Source organism: Sus scrofa, chromosome 6 (genome assembly GCF_000003025.6).
Source record: "Sus scrofa isolate TJ Tabasco breed Duroc chromosome 6, Sscrofa11.1, whole genome shotgun sequence".
Lineage (NCBI taxonomy): Eukaryota > Metazoa > Chordata > Mammalia > Artiodactyla > Suidae > Sus > Sus scrofa.
In genome coordinates this window covers 135,134,346-135,151,947 of record NC_010448.4, presented here as the reverse complement: position 1 = coordinate 135,151,947, position 17,602 = coordinate 135,134,346, and the positions used below count along the sequence as shown (strand labels likewise).

The 17,602-nt window shown below is 39.6% G+C and overlaps 1 protein-coding gene across 4 annotated transcripts in view; it reads left to right on the top strand.

Annotated features, from left to right (window-relative positions):
• The window catches only part of GIPC2 (GIPC PDZ domain containing family member 2), an 88,534-nt gene that overhangs the window by 65,884 nt on the left and 5,048 nt on the right, over window positions 1–17,602 (top strand). For 3 of the 4 annotated variants that reach the window (XM_003356421.5, XM_021096424.1, XM_021096423.1), the window contains one exon: window positions 1,924–2,005. In XM_003356421.5, the coding sequence (XP_003356469.2) occupies window positions 1,924–2,005 (82 nt within the window). Of the gene's footprint in view, window positions 1–1,923; window positions 2,006–15,782; window positions 17,305–17,602 lie in introns of those variants that run through there. The other variant, XM_021096422.1, reaches the window with a different exon arrangement.

The window sequence follows — 17,602 nt, the reverse complement described above, 5'->3', positions numbered from 1 at the left end:
CATGTGTTTTTTGGCGGTATGTCTTATGAAGCCATTTAAAACCAAGTATTGAAATAAACTGATGATAGAGCCAGACTTTACCAAATATTAAAATAGTAATAAAATGTGACCAATCATGTTTTTCATTTAAACTTTTAATAGTTTTAGGAAGAACAAAAAATGTTTTGGTACCATTAACACATAAAACAAAAATTATTATTATTATTATTATTATTGTCTTTTATCTTTTTAGGCCGCGCCTGCATGGCACATGGAGGTTCTCATGCTAGGGGTCGAATCCGAGCTGTAGCTGCCAGCCTACACCACACCCACAGCAATGCAGGATCTGAGCCGCATCTGCCACCTACACCACAGCTCACGGCGATGCCGGATCCTTAACCCACTGAGCGAGACCAGGGATCGAACCCGCAACTGCATGGATCCTAATTGGATTCATTTCCACTGAGCCATGACGGGAACTCCAAAACAAAAATTATTTAAAAATATTCCATCATCTCCTTATAAAATTTCTGTTTTTGTATATTTTTATAGTGTACACAGTATATTAATGTGGTAAAACATGTGTTTGATTTATTTAAAAAATTAAAAAAATACATACAGTAGTGCCCTCTTATTCACTGGGGACATGTTTCAAAACCCCCAGTGGATGTCTAAGGTGGCAGATAGTACCGAACCCTGTATATACTATGTTTTTTTCCTAGGCATGCATACCTGCGATAAAGTTTAATTTATAAACTGGACACCGTAAGAGATAACAACCACTAACAGTAAAACTAGAATGATTATAAAATATACTATAATAAAAGTTGTGTGAATGTGGTCTGTCTCTTAAAATATCTTACTGCACTATACTCAGCCTTGTTGCAATCATGTGAGATGTTAAAATGTCAGTGTGAGGAGATGAAGTGAGATGAGCGATGTAAGCCTTGGGACACAGTGTTAGGCGACTGTTGACCTTCTGGTTCAGGTCAGAAGGCGGGTCATCTGCTGGGTAATCTTTGTCATGGAGCCGCGATGATGGGGATGATGATGGGGATGGCTGGGGATTTTGGGACGGAGTGGATAATGTGAGATTTTACTCCACTACTCAGAAGGGCACGTAATTTAAAATGTATGAACTTTGTTTCTGGAATTTTCCATTTAATATTTTTTGGCCCTCAATTGACTGCCATACCTGAAATTGAGAAGAGCAAAACCATAGGTAAGGGGGGAACTACTGTATAATAATATTAATAAAAAATAAACAGTAAGGGTATGCGATCAGAGTGTTTTACTCTTGGAGTGAGCTGTTAATACATGGGGTCTCTCCATGACAAAGACCTAAGCCCTCGTCATGGCACACAGGGAAGATCTAATTGTGTCTGGTGCCATGTTTCCCATCCCATGGGACTTCTTGCAGTTCCTTTACACATTGTAGGCTTTTATCAGACTCTGCAGCCTCACATAGACTTTGCCTATCTATTGATTTCTACTTGCAGTGCCCTGTCGGGCTTATCTGACACCGGTTCATCTTTGAAAGCACAGTTCTTAAGTCACGTTCTTTTGGAAGTCCTTCTGGACTTTCAGAGATTTAAATTTACCTCCTCTGTGATACTTCTGTGCCTTTGACATCCTTTAGAAATTGTCCTTCAATTGCTAAATAGTTATTAATTTTTACACCTGTCTCCCTTCTAGAAGGTTAGCTACTTGGAGACTGTGTTCCTGGCTTTTCTTTGAATCTATAATACTTAATGCAAACAGCAAAAGATTGGTATTTTGATACTGATGTGTATTGAGTTACAGAGCACATTCTAGATATATTTCCATTCAAATTAGAGTACACAACCAAGAACTGGCTCCACATCGTATTTCCCCCTATGTACGCTTGACATTCAAGAGATTGCATATAAAAATATAATCTTATTTTTCTTTTCTCTGATAAAGCCCTCTGAAGCCAAAACAAAGGCAATTGAAAAGATTGATGATCTTCTTGAATTGTACATGGGAATTCGAGATATCGACTTAGGTAAGATGATAGTGTTTTAAAAAGTCTTATTTATTAATTTGACAGAATTCAGTGCTTATTTGTGTCTTGCTTGCATTTATAGCCAATTATACTTTTAAAGATAAAAAGTATTTGTGGAGTGATGAAAAGCATAATGAAAATAAAGATCATAAGTAAAAATGAAAAGAAGACCTGGCTCTTACTAGTTGTGTGGCCTGAAAGCCAAGTCAACTTTTCTTTCTATTCTTTCCTTCCTCCCTCCCTCCCTCTCCCCCTCCCTTCCTTCCTTTCTTCCTCAACGAAACTGCAACCTATGGAAGTTCTCAGGCTAGGGGTTGAATTGGAGCTACAGCTGCTGGCCTACACCACAACCACGGCAATGCAGGATCCGAACCACTTCTGCAACCTACACCACAGCTCATGGCAATGCTGGATCCTTAACCCACTGAGTGAGGCCAGGGATGGAACCTGAATCCTCATGGATGCTAGCTGGATTCGTAACCTGCTGAGCCACAACAGAAACTCCCAAGCCAACCTTTCTAAACTTCAGGTTTTTTTTTTTTTGGCATCCATGACATGTGGAAGTTCCTGGGCCACAGATCAAACCCATGCCACTGCAACAACCTGAATTGCTGCAGTGGCAACACTGGATCCTTAACCTGCTGTGTGATAAGGGAACTCCTATTTTATCTATTTTTAAATTATAGTTGATTTACGATACTGTGTTTCAGGTGTACAGCAAAGTGATTCAGATATATATTAGATTCTTTTCCACTATATTTTCAGATATATATTAGAATCATATATATTAGATTCTTTTCCACTATATGTTATTACAGGGTATTGAATGTAGTTCTCTGTGTAAATCCTTGTTTATGAATTTTATGTTTAGTAGTGTGTATCTGTTAATCCCAAATTCCTAATTTATTCCTCTCTCCACCTTCCCTCTTTGGTAACCATAAGTTTGTTTTCTATGTCTGTGAGTCTGTTTCCATTTTGTAAATATTTGTATTATTTTAAAAATTCCACATAGAAGTGATATCATATAATGTTTGTCTTTATCTCCACTCAGAGGGCTATTCTCTAGGCCCATCCATGTTATACAAATGGCAATATTTCATTCTTTTTTATAGCTGAATAGTATTCCGTTGTACAGATAAACCTTATCTTTATCCGTTTGTCTGTCGACGGACACTTAGGTTGCTTCCATGTCTTAGCCATTGTAAATGGTGCTGCTGTGCATAACACTGGGGTGCATGTAGCTTTTCGAATTAAGAGCTTAGTCTTTTCCAGATATATGCCCAGGAGGGGGATTGCTGGGTCATCTGGTAGTGCTATATTTTTTTAAGGAATCTCCATACTGTTCTCCGTAGTGGTTGTACCAATTTACATTCCCACCAACAGTGTAGGAGGGTTCCCTTTTCTTCATACCCCCTCCAGTGTTTGTTATTTGTAGGTTTTTTGATGATGGCCATTCTGACTAATGTGAGGTGATACTTCATTGTGATTTTGATTTGCCTTTCTCTAATAATTAGCAGTGTTGAACAGCTTTTCATGGGCCTGTTGGCCATCTGTATGTCTTTGGAGAAATGCCTATTTAGACCTTCTGCCCATTTTTGGATTGGGTTATTTATTTATTTTAATATTGAGTTGTATGGGCTTTTTTTTTTTTGTCTTTTTGTCTTTTTGCCTTTTCTAGGGCTGCTCCTGCAGCATATGGAGGTTCCCAGGCTAGGGGTCTAATCGGATCTGTAGCTGCTGTCCTACACCACAGCCACAGCAATGCAGGATCTAAGCCACGTCTGCCACCTACACCACAGCTCATAGCAACGCTGGATCCTTAACCCACTGAGCAAGGCCAGGGATCGAACCCACAACCTCATGGTTCTTAGTTGGATTCATTAACCACTGAGCCACAACAGGAACTCCTGTATGGGCTGTTTTCAACTTAAGCTTTTAATCTATAAGTTATAAATATATATCCTACATAGGCTGTTTTATGGGTTTAAAAATATATGTGATGATGTTAACTAGGCTTACTGTGGTGATCATTTTGTAATATATATTGAAAAACATTTGTGAAAAAGTTTATAAATGATACATATGAAAAATATTATTTAACATCAGATTTAATGGACAAATTTTATATTTAATATGATATTAAAGCTGTGCCCCACTTAATAAGATTACTGAAACCTTGTACAAAGAAAGTGGATACACTTGTCATATGACTAATAAGTCATATGAGCAGTTGAATTTCTATGTATTTCTTACATCATTATTAGGATGTCAGATGCTTTTTAAAATTATTTTTTATTTAAAAAAATTTTTTATAGTTGTTTTACAATTTTGTGCCAATTCTGCTGTACAGCAAAGGAACTTTTTAAAAAATATCATTTTCTTTTTTAAAAATATTATTTTCCGGAGTTCCCATCATGGCTCAGGAGTAATGAACCCAACTAGTGTCCATGAGGATGTGGGTTTGATCCCTGGTCCTGCTTAGTGGGTTAAAGGACCCGGCGTTGCTGTGAGCTGTGGTGTAGGTCGCAGACACAGCTCGGATCTGGTGTTGCTACGGCTGTAGTGTAGGCCAGCAGCTGCAGCTCTGATTTGACCCCTGGCCTGGGAACTTCTGTATGCTGCAGGCGTGGCCCTAAAAAGCCAAAAATAAAAAAAAAGACAAAAAAAATTTTTACATCATGGCCTAACCCAGGAGATTGGATATAGTTTCCTGTGCTATATACAGTAAGACCTTGTTTAGGATGTCAGAATCTTGATTTATCAATTAAGACTCTATCAAATTGCAAATAACAAACAAAACTCAATAAATCTAATTCCAACTGGCTTGAGGGAAAGAAAGGGGAAAAATGCTTTGGTTCTTATAGCTGAAAAGTCCAAAGATAGATCCTGGGTTCATGAATGGTTAGATCTGGAGTCTCTCTCTCTCTCTTTTTAATTTTTTTGTCTTTTTAGGGCTGCACCGTGACATATGAAAGTCCCCGGGCTAGGGGTCGAATGGGAGCTATAGCTGCTGGCCTCTATCACAGCCACAACAACATGAGATCCAAGCCATGTCCGAGACCTACACCACAGCTCATGGCAATGCTGGAACTTTAACCCACTAAGCGAGGCCAGGGATCGAACCCGAGTCCTCATGGATACTAGTCAGATTCGTTACTGCTGAGCCACAACGACAACTCCGAAAAGTTTTCAAATTTTACACAGGATGAATATTATAAGAGTCAGGACCCAGGGTATCAGTTGCTGGCTCTTGATGAACTGAGGAGAACCACACTTTTCAAAGGTGAGAATTAAAGCAGTGTTCAACTTTAGAACTTAACTCTGGGCATAGGTCTTATAGCTACTTAAGTATAAATTGGGCATAGTAAAATAAATTATATTTAATAATCTTTTGTTGTTAAAATATACACGTGTACAGGGAAGAGTGTTAAGCAACCGTACAAGTAATTATAAGTGAATTAAGAAACAGTTCTTTAAGGATCGCTTTTCTTTCACTTTGACAAATTCAGGGCACTAATCATTCTTCACAAATTCCTTGTAAATTAACTAGTAATCCCTTTATAAATTTAATTTATCATCTGTAGCAAATTCCTCCAATGACATAAAACATTATTATCATTATACATGATTAGCAATGTGATCAGTCACCTAAGGAGGTAAAGTTTAAGGAAAGTGTTTAGAATGTCAGCCATTTGTTAAATTAGGAATTTCTCTCATTATTCGATTTGATTAGCATGAAATATGAGTCACAAATGTGACACTGATTCAACAGACAAATGAATATATTTACTTGTTCATCTTCCAAGCATTTCTTAGCTTTCAGAAATGTTCATTCCTAATGCAAATTATGTTGAGAATCATGTTGTTTCGAAATCGTCAATATAAGTTTTTGATAAAAAATTTAAAAAGTAATATGGCAATAAAGTGACTAAAGTCCAAAATACTATCCTCAAAAAGCACTGGTGGGAATGTAAACTGGTACAGCCACTATGGAGAACAGTTTGGAGATACCTTAGAAATCTATACATAGAACTTCCATATGACCCTGCAATCCCACTCTTGGGCATCTATCCGGACAAAGCTCTACTTAAAAGAGACACATGCACCCGCATGTTCATTGCAGCACTATTCACAATAGCCAGGATGTGGAAACAACCGAAATGTCCATCTACAGATGACTGGATTCGGAAGATGTGGTATATATACACAATGGAATACTACTCAGCCATAAAAAAGGATGACATCATGCCATTTGCAGCAACATGGATGGAACTAGAGAGTCTCATACTGAGTGAAATGAGCCAGAAAGACAAAGACAAATACCATATGATATCACTTATAACTGGAATCTAATATCCAGCACAAATGAACATTTCCACAGAAAAGAAAATCATGGACTTGGAGAAGAGACTTGTGGTTGCCTGATGGGAGGGGGAGGGAGTGGGAGGGATCGGGAGCTTGGGCTTATCAGACACAACCTAGAATAGATTTACAAGGAGATCCTGCTGAATAGCATTGAGAACTATGTCTAGATACTCATGTCGCAACAGAAGAAAGGGTGGGGGAAAAAACTGTAACTGCAATGTATACATCTAAGGATAACCTGACCCCCTTGCTGTACAGTGGGAAAATAAAAAAAAAAAAAAGAGAGAAAAAAAAAAAAGTACTGGGATGTATTTACCATTTGAAAGTGGAAAGCAATTCAAATGAGTTTAGGTAGATGTAATCCTGGAGGGAAAGGGAAAAGCTGCGAACTATTTCAGAACCAGCCAACGTGGCTTTCCTTGGAATGTTATCCATGGGGGATTATGGTTTCTGGAAGATTTTGAGTCCTGGAAGACCTTATATGGGATTGGCCTAGCTTAAAGTTGTGTCAGAGTTCCCGTCGTGGCGCAGTGGTTAATGAATCCGACTAGGAACCATGAGGTTGCGGGTTCGATCCCTGGCCTTGCTCAGTGGGTTGAGGATCCAGCGTTGCTGTGAGCAATGGTATAGGTCGCAGATGAGGCTCAGATCCCCAGTTGCTGTGGCTCTGGTGTAGGCCAGCAGCTATAGCTCTGATTAGACCCCTAGCCTGGGAACCTCCATATGCCGCAAGAGCGGCCCAAGAAATGGCAAAAAGACAAAAAAAAAAAAAAAAAAAAAGTTGTGTCATGTAAATTTCTTCATTAATATTTAAGGCAATTGTGTATGTGTATATAGAACAATATCTTCTGATGATACCAATTTAAGAGTTTGGAGATCATCCAACCAGCTCCAGAATTTTAGGATTTCTAATTTATAAAGAGATCTAGCAATGTGGTGGAAGGAAATCTGAATGATAGTTTCTCAGTAATTTTTCCCTATAAAATCTTCTAGAGCTCTTTAAAAAGCATACGATAGTGCTATTTAGTGATAATTACATTTCTTCCTGGGATGATTTTCTTTTTTCACCGAATTCAAAACAAAATGAACATTATAGAAAGTCATCCTTCTCAGATAAAGCCAATGAATTTTTGGAAATAGATTTTCATCCAGTGGTCTATATTGACTATATTTTTTGATGGTTGACTCCTATGTGAGTTGCTTGAACTGGGTTGATATTTATGAAAATCACGGGGAAAGTAAGAGCTGAAGACCTTCCGTAGAGAGATACAGTCACAGATGTAATACTTAAATTAACAATGGTGGTCACTAGCCTTTATTTAAATCCTACTCTGTGCCATTTTCTAGATTTGAGAACAGATTCAGAGGAGTTTGGTAACTTGTCCAGAGTTGGCTAAGTTAAGATTGAGAATTAATATTTGGACTTTGATACCAAGATTTTTCACCTGAAGTAGCATCTTATATCTGAAAAATTATGTCTAAGTATTTAAAAACTTAGTGGAAAATATAGATTAACCCATAATCACAAATAAATTTGTCATCAATTATGTAAAAGTTGTTCGCTGGTGGTAATAATGTAAAGATATTCTCAACATAGCCACTAGAGGTCAGCACGTAGCTGTTATATGTAGTATAACAATTCTAGTTTGAATATTTTTTGCAAGGTTGTATTCAGGTGCTAAATATTATTGCAGCATATTGCAAGTCTATTATAGCTAACAGATTAAAAGCATTTTAGTAGCTGTCACTATGTTAATGTAATATAACCCTCTAAAAAGCATTTAATTTTGCTGAAGTTTTATTTATTTATTTTTTTGGTTCCTATTAAGTAAGAGATTCAACCTTTTATCAAAAGATAAAACACCAGTTTATTTTTCTTGCAAAAATATTTTAAATCTATGTTTATATTTTATCCATTAGCAAAAATTCATACATGTTCAGAGAATGCTCCCTTCTTTTTTTCTGTTGCTTTTTAGGGCTGCAGCCGTGGCATATGGAAGTTCCTGGGCTAGGGGTCGAATCAGAGCTACAGCTGCTGGCTTATGCCACAGCCACAGAAATGCAGGATCCAAGCCAGGTTTGTGACCTATACCAAAGCTCATGGCAATGCTGGATCCTTAACCCACTGAGCGAGGCCAGGGATTGAACCCATGTCCTCATGGATACTAGTGTGGTTCATTAACTGTTGAGCCACGAAGGGAACTCCCAAATGCTCCATTCTTAATTTCTTTTAAAATACATAAGCAAATTACTGGTTTTGAAAAGATATATGGAGCACTGTATTACATACAATAATTCCAGCACAACTATGAATCTGCCTAATTGGTATTTTTATTGTTTGTACAAGACCAGGGGTTCCCTGAAGGCAGATAACTTAACTCAGTTTTTAATCCCAGCTCCTACCATAGTACCTCTTCTAGTGTAAACTCTTAGTAAATGTTTGTTGACTAAATGTCTTTTAAGAGACACAAAAATAGTAAATTGACAGGGATTATTAGTCTTAATATCATTTTTGAAGCTTTAGCCCTTGGACAGATTTTTTTTAATTACCCAATGCATTTTATTACATTTATAGTTGTACCATGATCATCACAACCAAATTTTATAGCATTTGCCCTTGGACAGATTATTACCTTTTGAACCTTAATTTCTATACCTTTGAAAAAGGGGTATGATAAACAACCTTATTGGGTTGCCAAGGCATTATTTAAATAGTATGTATAAAGTTTCTGTCACATCATAAATAATAGGTATATAGCTACTCTCATTCTTAGCAATGATGATTAATAATTATTACTAGTAATAATGACAGTGGGAGTAGCGGTGGAACCTGTAGAAGGTCTGACATCTCTGAGGCTGTATTTAGTATTTGCTAGCATGGGTGTGCCTGGGTGAGATTATATAGTTTGGACCATGAGGTTATTGTATGGGCATCTTAAACCATCATTTTTCTCATTTTGTGCCTAAGGGACCCAAACCAGGGATTGCAAGTTGGAGTAGCCCTTGTCCAGGGTATGTTGGTCCTCTGCTCAGTGCGTTAGACCATGTTGCTGAGCTTCTGGACGTACCCAGAAACCATGCACCAAATTGTTTCTTTTAGCCAGTGCGTGTGTGTGTGTGTGTGTGTGTGTGTGTGTGTGTGTGTTTGTGTGAGTGTGAGGGGGTGGGGAGGAAGAGAGATTGGTTGATGTGGTGCCCTAGTGAACATCTGATCCCTAACATTGTTTCCTCCAGCACTTAACAGCATCAATCATGTGCACTGTTCATTTCTGTTTCTGAATGGTCTGTAGACTTTCTTATATAATTTATCTGTGTGCATCTTATTTCTTCCTCAATGAGACTGTGTATCATCCATATGTCAGTATAATTTTTAGATAACCAACTCACTAAATGCTGTCTGTCGGCCCCATGAGATGTATTTAGAATTGTAGTCTAGGCACAATTCTGAAAAATGAGTCCTACTTTTCCAGTATTTTATGTAATAGCTACTCCTCTTTCACATCGTGGCTCTCACACAGGATCAGAGCTCTGAGCTTCACTTTCTGGAATGCATGCTAAATGCATTATTTATTTGAAATTACAAAGACTCTTCCTGTACCTACCCATTTACCGGCACTTACTGTACATAAGACACTGGACTAGTTCCCCTGGGCAGAAAAGACTGAGTAAGCTTTTCAAGATCAGTTGGGAGTTTATTCTCTAGTAGCGACAATAATGACAGTAGAAAGCAATGCTGCATAGGCACTGTGAAACCTTACTTTTCAAAGTGTAGCTGGGGACTGGCATTTCCTGGAGTTATTGGAAATGCAGAATTGCAGGCCCTGCTGCAGAAGTACTGAACTGGAATCTGCATTTTGCCAAGATCTCAGGCAATTTGTTTGCACATTCAAGTTTGAAGAGCACTGACAGAAGATTTTAGGGAATGCAGAGATCACTTCCAGTCAGGGACATAGGGTTTCATGGAGGAAGGAGCCTTGAATGAGTGAAAGGATTCTGATGGTGGAGCTGGTGATTAGGAGGAGGTTATCCTGGGCACATGCAGGAAGGAGGAAAGATGGTGTTTTGAGCTGTCAGATTTATAAGGGTACAGCATTAGTGTAGAGGAGCATTTGGGAAGCAGGGGTCCTTCAGATCAGAAGGCCAGACTAGGATTTAGAGTTTTTAAGACATGCATTGGTGCCCTAAGGAATATTTTCATGTGTAAGGATGATGCAGACAGTCTCAGAGGTGGAAAGGGACTTCCTGGTCCTTTTGACTCATTACCTAAGAGGCTCAGAGCTGTGCTTTAGGAAGAGAGATCTAGTGTGTCTGTGGAGGATAGTTTGCTGACTGGACTTGGAGACTAAGGAAATAGCATGGTGACAGTGAGGATGCAATGACAATTAGAGACATTGCAAGGAGAGAATCAAGGGGAGGCAGTATTTGGTCCACAGGCAGGAAGAGAGAGGTAATAGGGAGAATGATGGCCCCACTAATGACAGTGGTGATACCAAGAGAAGGAGCAGCAGTTTCTTCAGAAAGGGAGATGTTTGGTTTCTGGACATGCTGTTTGAGATGCTGACAGAACACACAACAGTAGAGTTGTCCACCGTTTATTCAGAACGGGGTACTTGGAACTCAAGAGAAGTCAGGGATGGAAGAGAAGGTTTGGAACCGCTCTGGTGAAGACCACCAGACAGGACCACCGAAGGAGAGGAGGGACACAGAACCTCCAGGTTTATGGGGAGTGTCTCTGGAGTCCTGTTTCCTGAGCACCTGGTTTCTTGTTTCACTGTGTGGAGATGCAATCTGAGGGCTGTTTTCCTCCCTTTCCTTCCTCCCTTCCTGCCTTCCTTCCCTCTTTCCTTTCTTCTTTCTTTTTTGTCTTTTTGCCATTTCTTGGGCCGCTCCCACGGCATATGGAGGTTCCCAGGCTAGGGGTCAAATCAGAGCCATAGCTGCTGGCCTACGCCAGAGCCACAGCAACTCGGGGATCCAAGCCGTGTCTTCGACAATCCACAGCTCACGGCAACTCGGGATCCTTAACCCACTGAGCAAGGCCAGGGATCGAACCCGCAACCTCATGGTTCCTAGTCGGATTTGTTAACCACTGAGCCACGACGGGAACTCCTCTTCCTTCTTTCTTTCTTTTTTCATTTCTTCAGTTTGTATCTTTTGGCTTTACTGATCTTTTTAGTTTTATTATTATTATTTTTTAAATGAAAGTATAATTGATTTACAGTGTTCGTGTTCTGTTGTACAGCAAAGTGACCCAATCACAGACATGTGCCTGTGCTGTAAAGTAGGGCCCCATTGCCCATCCAATCCAAATATAACATTTGCATCCAACCCCGCCCAAATGCCTGTCCATCCCACCTCCCTTTCCCTCCCCCTTCCCCCCTAGGAACGCCATGTCTGATCTCCTTGGCCATGACCTATTTCTGTTTTTTTAGATAGGATCATCTGTTCATATTTTATTTTATTTTATCTTATCTTATATTATTTTATTTTATTATTTTATTTGTTGTCTTTTGTCCTTTTAGGGCCACACCCGCAGCATATGGAGGTTCTCAGGCTAGGGGTCTAATCAGAGCTGTAGCTGCCGGCCTATGCCACAGCCACAGAAATGTCAGATCCAAGCTGCATCTTCGACCTACAGTACAGCTCACGGCAATGCCAGATCCTTAACCCACTGAGCGAGGCCAGGGTTCGAACTCGCAACCTCATGGTTCCTAGTCGGATTTGCTTCCACTGTGCCACAACAGGAACTCCTGTTCATATTTTAGAGTCCACAAATAAGTGATATAATATGGAATTTGTCTTTTCTTTCTGACTTACTTCACTTAGTATGAGAATCTCCAGTTCCATCCATGTTGCTGCAAATGGCTTTAGTTTGTCTTTTTTAGGCTGAGTAATATTCCGTGGTATATATGTACCACATTTTCTTAATCCACTTATCTGTCGATGGACATTTATGTTGTTTCCATGTCTTGTCTGTTGTAAATATTGCTGCAGTGAACATAGGGGTACATGTATCTTTTTTAATGAAAGTTTTGTCTGGATATATGCCCAGGAGTGGGATTGCTGGGTCATATGGTAGTTCTATATTTAGTTTTCTGAGGTACCTCCATACTCTTTTCCATAGTGGTTGTACCAATTTACATTCCTACCAACAGTGCAAGAAGGTTCCCTTTTCTCCATACCCTTCTAGCATTTGTTATATGTAGATTGATTAATGATGGCCATTCTGACCAGTGTGAGGTGGTACCTCATTGTAGGTTTGATTTGCATTTCTCTAGTTATTAGTGATGTAGAGCATTTTTTCATATGCCCTTTGGCCATCAGTATGTTTTCTTTGGAGAAATGCCTATTTAGCTGTTGCCCATTTTTCTTTTTCTTTTTCTTTTTTTATATAATGATTTTTATTTTTTCCCATTATAGCTGGTTTACAGTGTTCTGTCAATTTTCTACCATATAGCATGGTGACCCAGTTACACATACATGAATACATTCTTTTTTCTCACACTATCATGCTCAATCATAAGTGACCAGACATAGTTGCCAATGCTACACAGTAGGATCTCATTGCTAATCCATTCCAAAGGCAATAGTCTGCATCTATTAACCCCAAGCTCCCCATCCATCCCACTCCATCCCCCTCCCCCTTGGCAACTACAAGTCTATTCTCCAAGTCCATGATTTTCTTTTCTGTGGAAATGTTCATTTGTGCCATATATCAGATTCCAGATATAAGTGATATCATATGGTATTTGTCTTTCTCTTTCTGACTTACTTCACTCAGGATGAGAGTCTCTAGTTCCATCCATGTTGCTGCAAATGGCATGATGTCATTCTTTTTTTTATGGCCGAGTAGTATTCCACTGTGTATATATACACCACATCTTCCTAATCCAGTCATCTGTTGATGGACATTTGGGTTGTTTACATGTCTTGGCTATTGTGAATAGTGCTTCAATGAACATGCGGGTGCATGTGTCTTTTTTAAGGAAAGTTTTGTCTGGATATATGCCCAAGAGTGGGATTGCTGGGTCATATGGTCATTCTATGCATAGATTTCTAAGGTACCTCCGTACTGTTCTCCATAGTGGTTGTACCAGCTTACATTCCCACCAATAGTGCAGGAGGGTTTCCTTTTCTCTATACCGCCTCCAGCATTTGTTATTTGTGGACTTATTAATGATGGCCAATCTGACTGGTGTGAGGTGGTATCTCATGGTAGTTTTGATTTGTATTTCTCTAATAATCAGTTATGTTGAGCATTTTTTTCATGTGCTTGTTGGCCATCTGTGTATCTTCTTTGGAGAAATGTCTATTCAGGTCTTTTGCCCATTTTTCCATTGGGTTGTTAGCTTTTTTGATGTTGGGTTATAAAAGTTGTTCGTATATTTTAGAGATTAAGCCCTTGTCAGTTGCATCATTTGACAGTATTTTCTCCCATTCTGTAAGTTGTCTTTTTGTTTTCTTTTTGGTTTCCTTTGCTGTGCAAAACATTTTTCAGTTGGGTTGTTTGTTTTTTGTTGTTGAGTTGTACGAGTTTGTATATTTTGGAGATTAGGCCCTTGTCTGTTGGATTTTTTGCCAAGATTTTCTCCCATTCTGTGGGTTGTCTTTTCGTTTTTTTTTTTTTTTTTCCAATGGTTTCCTTTGGATGTAAAACTTTTGAGCTTAATTAGGCCCCATTGGTTTATTTGTGTCTTTATTGTCATTATTCTAAGAGGTGGATCAAACAAGATGTTGCTGTGATTTATGTCAAAGAGGATTCTGCCTATGTTTTCCTCTAAGAGATTTATAGTGTCTGGCCTTATATTTAGGTCTTTAATCTTTTTTGAGTTTATTTTTGTGTATGGTATTAGAGAGTGTTCTTTTTTCATTCTTTTACATATAGCATTCCAGTTTTCCCAGCAGCATTTCTTGAAGAGACTATCTTTCTTCTACTGTATGTTCTTGCCTCCTTTGTCATGGATTAGTTGACCATAGGTGCTTGGGTTCTTTCCTCCTTTCTTGACGGTAATGCTATGACTGTTGAAAGAGCTGAGGCATTCCTTATAGACATTAGAGTGTATCTTAGTGGCTTAGGACATAATTTCTGGAATTCTGCTGGTACTCATGAGCCTACAGAATTTTCAGATCAGCCATAGTTGTTTTTATTGCATCCAAAAGGCCCTAGCTAAAAAAACAAACAAAAAAAAGCTTTCCCTCCAATTTGAATATGTCTACTAAATTTTCTTCTATTGTCTGTATAGAGAGTCTTCTCACTAATATTTTATTACAGTGATTTCTTTTTCCTTTCTTTCTTTTTTTTTCTTTTTCTTTTTTTTTGGCTTCTGCATGCAGCAGCTCGATGTGGGATCTCAGTTCTCAGACCAGGGATTGAACCCAGGCCGTAGTAGTCAAAGTACCAAGTCCTAACCACTAGACCACCAGGGAACTCCCTAGCGTGATTTTCAAACATGTAGTACAGTTAAAAGTCTTCATAGTGAGTACTTCTACACCTATCACCCAGATTCTATCATCGATGTTTTACTATATAATTGCTTTAACACACACTTCCCCCTTTACCCATCCGTGGCAGATATTTTTATAAAAACAGAGTTGATTGTAATATAAAAATTATGTACTGCTTTTTCAGTAAATATTAAAACAAAAAGATTTCCTCAAATTATTACAAAATTATTAATAAACATTTAAAATTCAAAATATTTCATCAAATATTTCATCTAATATACTTTACCATACCAGTGGTCACAAAATTATCCTGTATCTTATGAAATTAAAAAAAATGATCCTGGAGTTCCCATCGGGGCTCAGCAGAAATGAATCTGACTAGCATCCTTGAGGACACAGGACAGATCCCTGGCCTCCCATGTTGCTGTGGCTGTGGTGTAGGCTGGCAGGTGTAGCTCTGATTTGACCCCCTTGCCCGGGGAACTTCTATATGCTGCAGGTGTGGCCTGAAAAAGACCAAAACAAAACAAAAAAAATGATCTTGCATCTTAGGCTTATTTATTTATTTATTGGCCATACCCACAGCATGCAGAAGTTTCTGGGCCAGGGACTGAACCTCCACCACAGCAGCAACCTGAGCTGTAGCAGTGACAACACCAGATCCTTAACCAGCCACAAGGAAATCCTTAGGGTACTTTAATTAATTTATTTATTTTAGGGCCACAACCATGGCATGTGAACATTCCCAGGCTAGGGGTCGAATCAGAGCTGCAGCCACCAGCCTACACCACAGCCACAGCAGCTTGGGATCTGAGCTGTATCTGTGACTCACAACCCACAGCTCATGGCAATGCTGGATCCCTGACCCACTGAGCAAGGCCAGGGATCTGAGCTGCATCCTCGTGGACATTAGTCGGGTTTGTTTCTGCTGAGGCCACAATGGAGACACAGTTCTTTTGTTTTTAAGCTTTTTTTAAAAAAAGTATGGATTCCTTTATGTGTGGAGGAAATGAAGACACTACGTTGAAGAGATACCTGCACCCCTGTGTTCACAGCAGCACTACTCACAGTAACCAAAACATGGAACCCACCTAAGTGCTCATTGGCAGATGAATGAATAAAGAAGATGAGGTATATGTACAAGGGGGTATTATCCAGCCATAAAAGGAGGAAATCCTGTCATTTGTGACAACATGGATGAGGCTTGAGGGCTTTCTGGTAAATGAAATGTCAGACAGAAAACTGTAAGGTTTTTCTCTTTGTAATAAGTATTTGGAGGGAAGGTATTTTGAAGCTATGTAAATATTCCATTCCTCTTGAACCAACCCACCAACCTTCCTTCCATCCATCCATTTGTCAATCAACTAATCATTTCATTATGGATTCATTATTTCCTTTTTGTTCAATGGAATTATAATCTGTTACCCTCATGATTTATTGTGATGCTCAAATATGTAACAAATCTCTCATCAGTGTGGCCGCTGTCTTCCTCCCCCTCCCCCATGCCCTCCTTACCATGCCTGCACTTTCCACCCTACACCAGGCTCTGTAGCCATGGGAGGCCTTTATCACTCTAACTAGGCCTTTGATTCCTGCCCAGGTCACCCCATCCCTATTGCACTAATGCTCTGATTGTGGTGCCTATCTATGGGCCACATCTCTTTCCCTCCCCCCAGCCTACCTGTGTTTGTACTGAACTGTTTGGGATAAGGTGTAGCTCTGAAAAGCTCTCAAGAGCCCTAGTGGATCTCAGCTGAAAGACTAGGTCTCTTGGCTCACTCAGAGAAATCACGCAACTTTTGATTTGTTCAACTTTAACCTGGGAGGGAGAAAGAGGCTGGGCTTTGGTGGTGCTCTTTTACCTGGGGGTGCTTCACTCAAGCCCCCAAGTCACACCCATACTGTCTCTTCCTGGTAGCTAGTACTTATAGGGGCCAGAGAAAAAACCAGCTGAGCCTTATGGGTTCCCAGGCAGGTGCAGCAGGTCCCCTGGGAACATGTACGCCTGAAGATGCTGGTTCCCCAGACAAAAAATATGAGGTCCAGACACTTTATTAGAAAACCAGAACAAGGGTATCATCTTCACATTCTATCCCAAACTGGAAAGGGCCTCAGAAAGTTACCTTGATTCCATGAGTAGACAGATACCTTCTGCTTCCTTTTCTCCCCAGCTTGACTCCTATTGCAAATTCTTATCCTTTCTCCTTTTTCATAGTTGGGGGTGGAGGAGTGGCAGGGGGTTCAGAGAGAGCTAGTGTTTATGGGGAGGTGGGTTTCCCATCAGGGTCAGCCATGGGGTTTTCTCTTGTTCCACCCGTAGGGACACCAGAAGTTCCCAACTGATGGGCTCCGAGATGGAGGAGAGGGCAGGGGTAGGGCTGCAAACCTAGGTGCAGTGAACAGATGATTTAAAAAAAATCTTTGTGGAGTGTCTGCTGTGGCTCAGCAGGTTACAAACCTGACTAGGATCCATGAGGATGTGGGTTCGATCCCTAGCCTTGCTCAGTGGGTTAAGGATCTGGAGTTGCTGTGGCTGTGGTATAGGCTGGCAACTGCAGTTCTTTCTGATTCAGCCCCTAGCCTGGGAACTTCCATATGCTGCAGGTACGGCCCTAAAAAACAAAAAACAAAACAAACACAACACCACCCCCCCATGTTGCCCTCTTGATACGTGATTGATAGAGAGTATCTTTTTATTTTAATTTGTATGACGTATGTAGCTCTACATGTTACTCTTAGTAATTTTCCTGGTATCATTTTTCTCAGTCCTCTGATGCTGTTTTGTGT